This window comes from Artibeus jamaicensis, unplaced genomic scaffold (assembly GCF_021234435.1).
Source record: "Artibeus jamaicensis isolate MK-2021 breed Jamaican fruit bat unplaced genomic scaffold, CSHL_Jam_final contig_1085, whole genome shotgun sequence".
In the NCBI taxonomy this organism is placed as follows: Eukaryota; Metazoa; Chordata; class Mammalia; order Chiroptera; family Phyllostomidae; genus Artibeus; species Artibeus jamaicensis.
The window spans coordinates 1,798,476-1,808,833 of NW_026521214.1; the positions used below are offsets into that span (position 1 = coordinate 1,798,476).

Below are 10,358 nucleotides of genomic sequence, written 5' to 3' on the forward strand. Positions count from 1 at the left end.
CTGAGCCCAGCCCACAGCTCAGACCCCCTGCAAGCCCCCCAAGGCCACCCGCGGGGTGTGCGCCCTCAGGCTCTCTGCACCTCCCTCCCCCACCCCACCAGGCGGCTTCCTCCGGCTCCTCCTGCTCTCTGGGCTCGCCCACCTCTCGGGATTCCTCCCTCCCCCGTTGGCCTTCCTGGTGCTCATCGGCGTCCTGCAGAGTCACAGCCCACAGCGCCTGCCCAAGCGGCAGCAGACGTGGGATTCCTGCCCCTCCGGACGTGAGATAAGTTCTCCCAAAAACAAGCGACAGGTGACAACTTATCAGGGCCCCTGAGGGAGGGGCCAGGAAGCCCAGGATGGACAAGAGAAGCCACGCCCTGTGTCCCAACATAGAGGGAGCAAGGACCAGCTGTCCTCTCTCCTTCCAGCTTTGTCCTCTATCTCTGGCAATAAACCGTGCCTCATTTAACCCCCTCGAGTTTTCAGTTCCTCTTCCTCCATAGCCTTCCCCCAACCCCGGCTGAGGCCTACAGGGAGCGGGTCAAGGGCTGAGAGGTGCCACTGGTCCCCCCTGTAGTCCGGGAACATCTCTGGAGCCTCCGGACCCCAAGGAGCCAGGGTGGCTGCAGGGCCCAGACCCCGTGGTGATGGTCTTGGACACATCCCTTCACTGCCCCCACCCCCTGCAGCCCTCGGTAGAGCTACGCGGGGGAGACGCAAGGCCCTGGGATGATCCCAGGCCGCCAGCCACACCCTGCCCCTCACTCGCAGGCCTTGCTGGTGCTTTTCTCCTGGCAGACGGAAGGGTGAGGGAGCGGTGGTGTGGTGAGGAGACTCCCTTTACAGTTCATGGGGAAAGATTCTGAAAGATTTTAATTTTTGAGCTTTTAAAAAGATTTTATTTATCTTTAGAGGGGAAGGGAAGGAGAGAGGGAGAGAAATATCAATGCATGGTTGCCTCTCTTGCTTCCCCTTCTGGGAACTGGCCTGCAACCCAGGCGTGTGCCCTGACTGGGAATCGAACTGCGGTTGTTTGGTTTGCAGGCCCGCGCTCAATCCACTGAGCTACGCCAGCCAGGGCAGATTTTATTTTATTTTATTTATTTATTTTTTTAAATTTTATTTATTTATCTTTAGAGGGGAAGGGAAGGAGAGAGGGAGAGAAACATCAATGTATGGTTGCCTTTTGTGCATCCCCTGCTGGGAAGTGGCCTGCAGGGAACCGGCCTGCAACCCAGGCATGTGCCCTGACTGGGAATCGAACCTCGATTGTCTGGTTCGCAGGCCCGTGCTCAATCCACTGAGCTACACCAGCCAGGGCTAGATTTTATTTATTTACTTAAAGAGAGAGGGGAAGGGAGGGAGAAAGAGAAACATCAATCAGTTGCCTCTCACACATCCCCAAGGACCTGGCCTGCTACCCAGGCATGTGCCCCGACCAGGAATCGAACCAGTGACCTCTCAGTTGCAACCCATGCGCATTCCACACTGAGCCATTCCATCCATCCAGAGCACGTGGGGAAATTTTCCTGGGAAAGGATGTTCGTCTCTGAGCTAGAGGGTTTGAGAAGGCTGCTCCTGAGTCAGATGCAGTGTCCCTAGGACCCTGGGAAGACTTCAAGGTCCCCACCCCTGACTCTGGCCTGGGGAGTAGGTCAGGGGCCTCTGCAGGGCCCCCCTGGGAGGGCCAGGTCTAGGGCTTGAGAGGCTGTGAAGCCTCTGGACCCAAGACCCCAACCCTACCAGGTAAACCTTCTGCAAGCACCTCCCGGGAAGCTGGTGTCCCCCTCACAGCCCGCCCCCTTCCCCACACAAGGGGAGGATGTGGGCCGAGTCCAGGTCTGCCTTTATTGTGGCTTCACTGCCAACGTGGCTGCCCTACTAGGTGCTCTGAGTGCGCAGCCACTTGATCAGGTCGTGTGCCGTCTTGTTGAGGATGCCCCCGTGCACACCCCGTCGGCCCATGAGCACGAGGAGCATGCGCGGCATGTGGCCCACGCAGAGGGCGCGCCCATCCAGCCCCTTGGTGCGCGCGTCCAGCACGCCATCGCCCTCTGCCAGCAGGTGGTCTCGGATGACGCAGCAGCCGCGGCCCGCCACGCTCAGGCCCGCCTGCAGAAAGGTGCTACGGTCAGGCCCGGTGAGCACGCCCACCTCCTGCGGGGAGATGGCTGCCAGCAGGCCCCCGGGCCGCGAGGCCCACACGCAGCGATTGTCTGAGTGGCCCACGATGGCCACATCGTCGATGCGCTGGTCGTGCAGCACCGCGCTGATGTAGCCTTTCCATTCACCCATTAGGGCTCCAGGTGTGCCAGGCGCCTAGTGCTTTGGAGGGCTGAGCCGGCCTAAAACGCCTGGGGCACTGTCGCGGGCGTGGGGGCGGGGCTGTGACGTCACAGAGCAGCTACCTCCTGCTGCGGGGTGAGGGCGGGGTTGTAGCTCACACCCGGTGAAGTTCACCTTGTCTGCGGAAGGGGATCGCCTGCGAGTCAAAATAATTCTTGAAAACCAACACAGGTGGCCACAAGTACAGTGCACACGAGTGTGAAAACACAGAAACAAACAAGATGCCACCTCTTGTTTGTGCCTGGTCCCCAAACATGGTCCCCAAATGTTAGGAGCATCAGAACTGCCTGGAAAGCTGTCGGGTTGCTGGGCCCCAGCTCCGAGTTTCCGGTTCCGCAGTCAGTCGTGCACCCTGCGGAGAGGCCTTTCTAGCAAGTTCCCTGGCGACACCCTTGCTGCTGGTGCAAAGACCACATTTTGAGACCCACTCCCTGGCGTGGGTTGGGTGGGAGTGAGGGACTTCCCTGTCAGCTGCCGGTCCCGAGGGTCCACACCACCATTAGAAGGTTAAGCATTTCTAACCATGGTTCTCAACCCCAGCCGCACGTGTCATCATCACCTGGAGAGTTTTTAAAACACGCCCCTGCCCCATTCCTAGATCCGTGTGCTGATTTATTTAATCGGTCTGAGGTGGATCGTGGACATAGGTTCAAACAGCTCTCCAGATGATTCAGATGTACAGTCGAGGTTGAGAATTTCTCTGCAAACGGAAAGTACTAATGTTTCATCCGAGAAATAACATGTGCACAGGGCCAGGGACACCCGGCTCGGTAAAACGTCAGCTGGGCAGGAATCTAAACCTTGCGTAAGATCCCAGGAGACCCTGCTCTCCGGGGGCTGTGGAGGGAGCTGGCCTCTCGAGCACTGCCAAAAGCACTTTATTGACTGTTGACACCACGCCTGGCGCTGGGCTGGCGGGGCTGCAGCACAGTCCTCGCCGTCCAGGGCCGGGTCCAGCAGTCCCCCCATTCCAGAATCGCCGAGGAGGGAGGGACGCGCACCCGGGCAGGCGGTCAGGAAGCGGTGTGCTCCCGGATCCAGGTCAGGTAGCTGGCCACATCGGTGTATACCCCCGGCTTGTTGCGGTCGCCACAACCTGAGCCCCAGCTGACGATGCCTCGCAGGATGAGCTGGTTCTCTGCAGCCTTCTCCTCACACACCAGCGGACCCCCAGAGTCACCCTGGGTCGAGGACACAAGGCTCAGTGCCCTTGGCTTGGGGCCTGCGTTTGTCGGGGTGGGGGCAGGGCACAAAGCAGCCGGAGGGCTCACCTGGCAGGCGTCCACGCCGCCCTCGGGGAAGCCAGCGCAGAGCATCCCGGGGGCGAAGGCGGCACCGTGCATGCTGGGGGAGGAGCAGCGCTCCGCAGAGATCAGCGGTACCTGCGCCTCCTGCAGAAAGCTGGCGTATTCCTCCGCCCCTGCGAGCCGAGAACATTTCCCTCACACCTCGCCGCCTCCACTCCCCTCCTGGTCAGGGGACCTGACCCACTGGTCACCAGCTGCCCTCGTAGCAAGCCCATGAGGGAGAGAGCTGCTGGTGGGTTACCATTTCCTGGACTGGAAAACTGAGGCAGGAGACAACTAGGGGGTGTGAGTGGGCGGGGCGAGCAGCCCTGCTTCGGAAGCCCTGGAGCGCAGGGCAGTGTCCTACTTAGCCTTGCAGCCCTGCGCCCAGTGGGAACCAAGAGAAAGTGTGACCCTGTGACCCTCATTCGCTCGGGGGCCCCCAACGGTAAATCCCAGACGGCTGCAGTAACAAGGGCTCTCTGCACGTCCTCACAACCCACCAGGTCAGCGCCTCCTGTCCCTGGTGATATCCAAGCGGCCGGCTTTTCTTGCTTACCCCGGGGGCCAGAGGTCTCCCTCCCGCTCCAGCGGTTCTGCCTACCCTCGAATTGGTGGCCCCAGCCGGCTACTTCGCAGAGCATAGCCTCGGGTTCCGCAGGGCTGGCGGCGCTGCTCGGCAGGCAAACGGGCCCCACGGTAGACGACGAGAGCGCGCAGCGACCGTCCGAGCTCTCCTGCAGGCGCAGCAACGCTAACCCGAGAGGAGAGGAGCGTGAGGCCTCTCGCTCCGGCCTCCGAGACCTCTTCACAAGGCCCCCCGAGGGGCGCCCCTACGCACCCAGGTCGTGCTGATAGGTGATGGGCGAGAAGGCTTCGTGCACGTGGTAGCTGCGCACGGCCAGCGTCTGGCACTGCTCGCAGCTCTGGTTATGGCGGTCCTGGCCCAGCACCACAGTCATCTCCTCCAGCGCCGGCCTGCGGGCGTGGTGGGGAGAGGATGCGCACTCAGAGTCGGCCACCGGCAGCCTGGAGGACCCCCGTTCCCAAGCCGCAGCCTGGATTTCAGCTTCCTCCAGGGGAACTCTGGAGGGGAAAGCAGGGAGAACAGGGCACGGGCTCGCGTGTCCCCGCGGAAGCTAGGCCCAGTGAAAGGGAGCCGAGCCCCGAGCTGGCGCTGGGCAGGCGGTACTAGCCGGTTCTGCAGGCAGTGAGCCGCGGTCAGCACCCAGCAGGAAGCGATGAGGCTGCCGGCGCAGAAATTGTGGCCCCAGTACAGCGCGGCGATGTAAGGGTGCGCGCCGGGAAGCGCCACCAGTCCCCCGACGACGCGGCTCAGTGAGGTCAGCCGTTTCCGGAGCCGCTGTCCGCAGCCCGCCGATTCCGTCCCGAGCGCGCGCGAGGCTGTGGAGGAGCTCGGGCTGAGGCCAGGGAAACCCACGAGTGACTGACACACAGCTCGCCCGCGCCCCCTCTGCTTGGTCTTCCTGCCCCCTTCCCAATTACCTGGGGTCCCGAGCTGAGACTCCTGATCTGGTGCAAGCGAGGGCAGGGGGAGGCCCGGGGACTCAAGGCGGGGTTGGGGCGGAGGCCGGAACTGGGGCTTTGCAGAGACTGGGGCTGGGCACCGCGGTACGCTGCAATATTCCCAGCCCTGCCGGCCGCCTCTCCGCACGAAACACCACGGGCGGGTATCATTGTCCGGGTTCCTGCAACCACCGGGGAGCACACTGGTAGAGCGAGGGGGGCGCCAGGGGGTCCCGAGGAGGAGGGGGACACTGTGCCCTGTCCCACCCAGCGCACCGGCACAAGGCGTGGTCGCCCAGTCCCCAGTTCAGTGCTTGTTCTGCAGTCAGGTTCCGGTAGGTGGCCTCCGAGGTCCATGGCTGACACTGCGCGTTGGAGACCGTGGTCCCAGCGGTGCCACGATAGCTGGTCCCCCTGCCTTGGTAGCAGCTAGCCTCAAGGTCTGGGGAGAGAGGAGGCTTCCTGCAGCCAGCAGGTGGTGTAGTCTCCCGCCCGGCTCTCAGCCACCCCCCTCACTCTCTCTAGTGCCTTTCTGTGAGCCCTCCCCATTGGGGGTGGGGCTTCTGCCTCCCACTAGACCAGGACTCACCCACGTCGCATATGCGTCCTCCGTAGCCCTTGGGACAACTGCACAGGTGGTGTCCCTCCGCCTCCAGACAGCGGCCCCCGTGGAGGCATGGGTTGCTGCGGCAAACTGTGAGAAGAAGCGCGCTGAGCCCCCTCCGGGCCCAAAGACCCCACAGAGCGTCCTTGCCCTTCCCTAGGCATACCCGCCTGGCCAGCTTTTCCTCCCTTCTCCCGACCTGTGACCTTCGGTTCTCCTCCTGGTCAGTTTCCAACCGATCCACTCACCCTGGCTGGCCAGCGGCTTGCAGTGGGCTTGGGGACCCTGGCAGTGACACCTGGCCACGCCCGCCGGCTCCAGCCTGTGCCATACTTCATCCTGATGGAAGAACTGGGACAGCTGAGGCTCAAAGCACTTCTCTGGGAACAAAAGTGAGGCGATGGTCTCAGGAGAGGCTGGGACGGAGCCAGGTCTCTGAGGGTCCTGGGATGACCTCAGTAGGTGGGGGCTGTCCCCGTGCCCCAGCCCCCCACACCCCCACCGCATCCCCTCCTTACCTCTTTGGCAGTGCTTCCCGGTGAAGCCATCGGGACAGAAGCAGTGTGGGCCTCTCCCCGTGTCCACACAGGTCCCTCCCCTCTGGCAGGGGTTGTGCTTGCTGCAGGCCCCTGAGAGAGGGACACCGTGCTGGGCAGGGGGGACCTCAGCCCCGCATGTGGGAGCCACGGCTACACCCGAATCTCCTTGTCTTGTCTTTTTGCCTTGTCCCCAGGCCTTAGTTTATCCATATGCAAAATGGGGCTTCCCATCCCGAAATTCTCCCTCCGGAGCGAGGAAGGGGCTAAGTGGGCCCAGAACCCCAGGTGTGTAGGGTCCGATGAAGCCCAGGAGAGCACCCAAGGGGGAAGAAAGGACCTTGAGCCCCCCCAGAGGCTGGGTGTGGCACCTTGCACTTTCTTGGGCTCCAGGCAGTACGCCCATCGTTGGTCCCGCTCGAAGTTGGGGGTGGTAGCACACCTGGAGAAAGAGAGGGGGCTCCCTGCTCGCCCGAGGGGCTGGCCCACCCTTCCCCATCACAACCTCCTCTCTCCAAGCAGGGTTCCTTAGGTAGAAGGGTGGGCGGAGTCCATCTCCCCAGGCCCAGGCTCCAGGCCCCTCTGGGTCACCTTACCAGGGCCGCAGGCCAGGTCGGCCTCTGCTAGTGCACTTGTGGTACAGCTGATGGTGGTACAGGAAAGGGAAGTGGCAGGGCTCCCCAGTGTCAGTGAGAACTGCAGGGACAACATACTCTCTGACCGCATTCTCTGTGCCCAGTCTCCCAGGCACCACCCTCAGGGTCTGGTTGAAAAAGGGTAGACCCTCAAAAAGATCACTGTGCCTTCAAGCTTTTCACTTAAGAAATCGGGCCCTGGAGTCGGCCAGGGGGAGCGGACTCTGACTCCACCCAGCTGACTCCTACAAGCTGTCTGAGCTTGGGCAAGTTGGCCGCACCCCCCAACTTTGAAAGCGTGCTTGCCACAAAGTAGGCGCTTCATGAATACTTGTCGAATGTTGAAGTCTCTTGGTCACTCTGAACCTTAGTTTCCTCATCTGGAAACTGGCAATAATAGTGGAGTCACAGAGTTTCGGTTTTACAGGACAAAGAGTTCTGGACATGGGGGGCGGGGCGCAGGTGCACAACGGGAATGTTCTCGATGCCACCAAGTTGTTCACTTGAAAGTGGTTAAGATGGTAAATTTTATGTTTTGTGTATTTTATCGCATAAAAATTTTAAGTGATGATATATATATATATATATATATATATATATACAGAAAGGTGTTCGTAATTGTAAACGAAGAACAGCAGGTTACAAAGGGTGCATCAGTCCGGTCCTTTCTTTGTACAAGGATACGCACGGACACCTCCAAACGAAATCTAGAAGGGACATTCTCAAAATGGTCAAGAATGGTTTTTGGGAGATTGTGGACTGTGGATGACTTTTTTGTTCTTTTGCATTTTTGTCATTTCTAAAGTTTTGGCAATAAAAGTATATATACTGCTATTACGATTTAAAAAGTGGTACCATCCAGCCTCATCATTCGCAGAGTCGGCATTCGCGAATCTGCGATTGCGGTAAAGTTGGTCTATAGAACCCCAGTCAGTTCTCCAGAGCTTTCACGGTGGTTTGTAGACGCACAGAGAACAGCAGACGTTGAGTCACCAGAGAGGCCCACGTTCCCAGCAGAGGTCAAACCAGGTGGCACTGCTTCTTATCCCAGCTCTCCCGCTGGGAACGAGTGTGCTTTGGATGTCTATTTAGCGCCATGTTGTTCACAGTCTGTGTTTTTGCTGTTGAAGACGGCCCCCGCTTCACCAAAGTGCTGTGTCCAGTGCTGTGTCCAGTGCGAGGGGCCGCAATGTGCCTCATGGAGCAGACCAGCGTCCTGGGCGAGTTGTGTCCAGGCAGGAGCGCCATGCCATTGGCTGGGAGTTCAGCATTCACGAGTCGACCTTGCACATGAAGCAAGGTGTCTTTAGGCAGAATCACACATGAAACAAGGTTCTGTGTTGACCGTTGATGCAAACTGTGTGGCCAGAGATTCACAGGAACCCAAGTCTCTGCCTCCTCTGGCAGCAACTGTTCAGTCTCTGCTAGTTCAGTGTCCACAGCGACTAACGCAAATAACGAGAAATGTCTGCACCTGTTGCAGAGGAGCGTTGTGAAGGGCAGACGAGAGAGCACCTGTAAAACCCTCAGCACCGAGTCTGGCGCAGAGTGTTCTGTCAGTAAGCATTAGCGGCTATTTTGCTGTTAAAGTCACAGAGGCACTTGCAGAAGGCCACACCAGGGACAGGACAGTAAGGGAAGAGAGAGGGGTCTGAGATGGACTTATAAAAAATACTTTTTAAAAAATGCAGTTAGGTTTTTATTTATTTAATTTTAGAGAGGAGAAGGGAGAGAGAAAGAGAGGGAGAGAAACATCAGTGTGTGGTTGCCTCTCACAGGCCCCCTTACTGAGGACCTGGCTTGCAACCCAGGCATGTGCCCTGGACTGGGAATCGAACCAGCAGCCTTTTGGTTTATAGGCCCGCGCTCCATCCACTGAGCTATGCCAGCCAGGGCAAAAAAAAATTTTTTTTAAATTTACTGATTTTAGAGAGAGAGAAACACATCAATTCATCATTCCACTTATTGATGCATTCATTGGTTGATTCTTGTCTGTGCCCTGACTGAGGATCGAACCTGCAACCTTGGTGTATTGAGACTATGCTCTAACCAACTGAGCTACCTGGCCAGGGCCCAGAATGGACTTTTAAGAGGCAAATGGGATGGACAGAGGGGAGGATCATCCTAAGCAGGTGATGAGGCGAGGGCAGAGCACCTAGGCTGGATCAGGCAAGAGGGCAGAGAGCAGTTCGGCTGGGAGTGGAGCGATGAGGAGAGGAGGCTGTGGTAGTCGGGCCGGACGTGCTGGGCCCCAGTGCCACGCAAGGGGCCGTCAGTTCACTGCTCTAGGTGAATATTCAGTGCCTGGAGGAATCAAGGCAATGGGGAGCTACGGGCGGGTTTGAGGAGGGGGCAGATGGCAGACACCCTCACCTGCAAGGGAGCTGAATTAGGAAAGCGAACATGTTTTAAGCATTGACTGTGCCCCTGACAATGAGCTGAGCACTTTAACGGGGCGTTAGGAGTCACTTCTCCTTCTCTACACCCTAAGATGTTTCCTCTAACCAGCCTGGTCTTACAGTCGGGGAAATTGAAGTTTGGAGAGGCATCTGAGCTCCAGCGCCCTGCTCTTGGTCTTTCCTTGTCTGTCAACGACTCGGGCCTCTCTGCGGCATGACCGATGCCCGTGAGACATGTGGAGGAGGGGAAAGGCATGGGGGGAAACCGATGAAAACTGGCAGGTGCTGGGGTGGACCCTCAGATACAGCCCAAGCCCCACCCTCGGGGAGCACACAGCTCACTAGCCCTCTGGACCCCAGCACCCATTGGTGTAAACCTGGCACACAGCAGCTCTCAGGTCTGAACACCAGCCAGATGATTCTGGGGACAAGGGTGACGGCTGTGTCCAGGATCCCGCCCCTCGCTCCGAGTGCCCGAGACTGATCATTGGCACCCCCGCCCCTACTCATTCCCACCCAAGGGCATCTTAGGGGACGGCAGGGCTACTTACCCACTGCATGTTTACCCTCTGCGTGCTCACCCACCCTGGGGTCCCTCCAAGGCGGAGGCTACAAGAGGAGGGAAGAGGGTGGGGAGTTTGCCCAGAAAGCCGTGGCCGGGCTCCGGGCCCATGCAGGTCCCTGACTTCTTCTCACAGCCCAGAAAGGCAGAGATTTCCCCGCAAGACCTGGACCCTTTCTTCTTCCTCCCTCCTCAAGGACCCTCTCCTCCAGCAACACAGGCCGGGCCCTTGGATCCACAGGCTCTGCCGTCTTTCCCTGCCTGGGCCTCCTTCCACACAGGTCACCTGGACCAACAGGACGTGGGCAGCGGCCCAGGCTGTGATAGGGACCCCCAGGGCCACCAAACACAGTGCCCCGATGCCCGCAGCACTCACCGAAAGCACCAATTCCAGGCTCAGCAGCAGGGACCCCAGGAGCAGCAGAGCCCTCATGGCGTCGCTCTGTCCGTGGGTTCAGCCACCTGCCCAGGAGTCCGGGTC

The 10,358-nt window shown here is 59.3% G+C and overlaps 2 protein-coding genes across 4 annotated transcripts; both read right to left on the reverse strand.

The window, feature by feature from the left end:
• Positions 1 to 869: 869 nt before the first annotated feature.
• On the reverse strand, positions 870 to 2,793 carry PFN3 (profilin 3). The gene has a single exon (XM_037126436.2). The coding sequence runs from the start codon at positions 2,275 to 2,277 to the stop codon at positions 1,864 to 1,866; it is 414 nt and encodes a 137-aa protein (XP_036982331.1). The 5' UTR covers positions 2,278 to 2,793; the 3' UTR covers positions 870 to 1,863.
• A 141-nt stretch (positions 2,794 to 2,934) lies between these two features.
• F12 (coagulation factor XII) lies at positions 2,935 to 10,358 on the reverse strand. Of its 3 annotated transcripts, none has more exons than XM_053663744.1 (14): positions 10,254 to 10,358; positions 9,867 to 9,924; positions 6,878 to 6,977; positions 6,653 to 6,723; positions 6,264 to 6,374; positions 5,994 to 6,125; positions 5,731 to 5,835; positions 5,418 to 5,583; positions 4,811 to 5,323; positions 4,456 to 4,592; positions 4,219 to 4,368; positions 3,600 to 3,748; positions 3,330 to 3,509; positions 2,935 to 3,028 (listed from the first exon to the last, which is right to left on the reverse strand). In XM_053663744.1, exons 1-13 carry the CDS (start codon positions 10,308 to 10,310, stop codon positions 3,342 to 3,344), a joined length of 1,917 nt encoding a protein of 638 aa, XP_053519719.1. In that variant the 5' UTR covers positions 10,311 to 10,358; the 3' UTR covers positions 2,935 to 3,028; positions 3,330 to 3,341. The 3 variants fall into 3 exon arrangements, with proteins under 3 accessions (XP_053519719.1, XP_036982329.2, XP_053519712.1); XM_037126434.2 differs by lacking the exon at positions 2,935 to 3,028 and having other exon boundaries at positions 3,191 to 3,509; positions 4,811 to 5,018; positions 5,121 to 5,323; XM_053663737.1 differs by lacking the exon at positions 2,935 to 3,028 and having other exon boundaries at positions 3,191 to 3,509.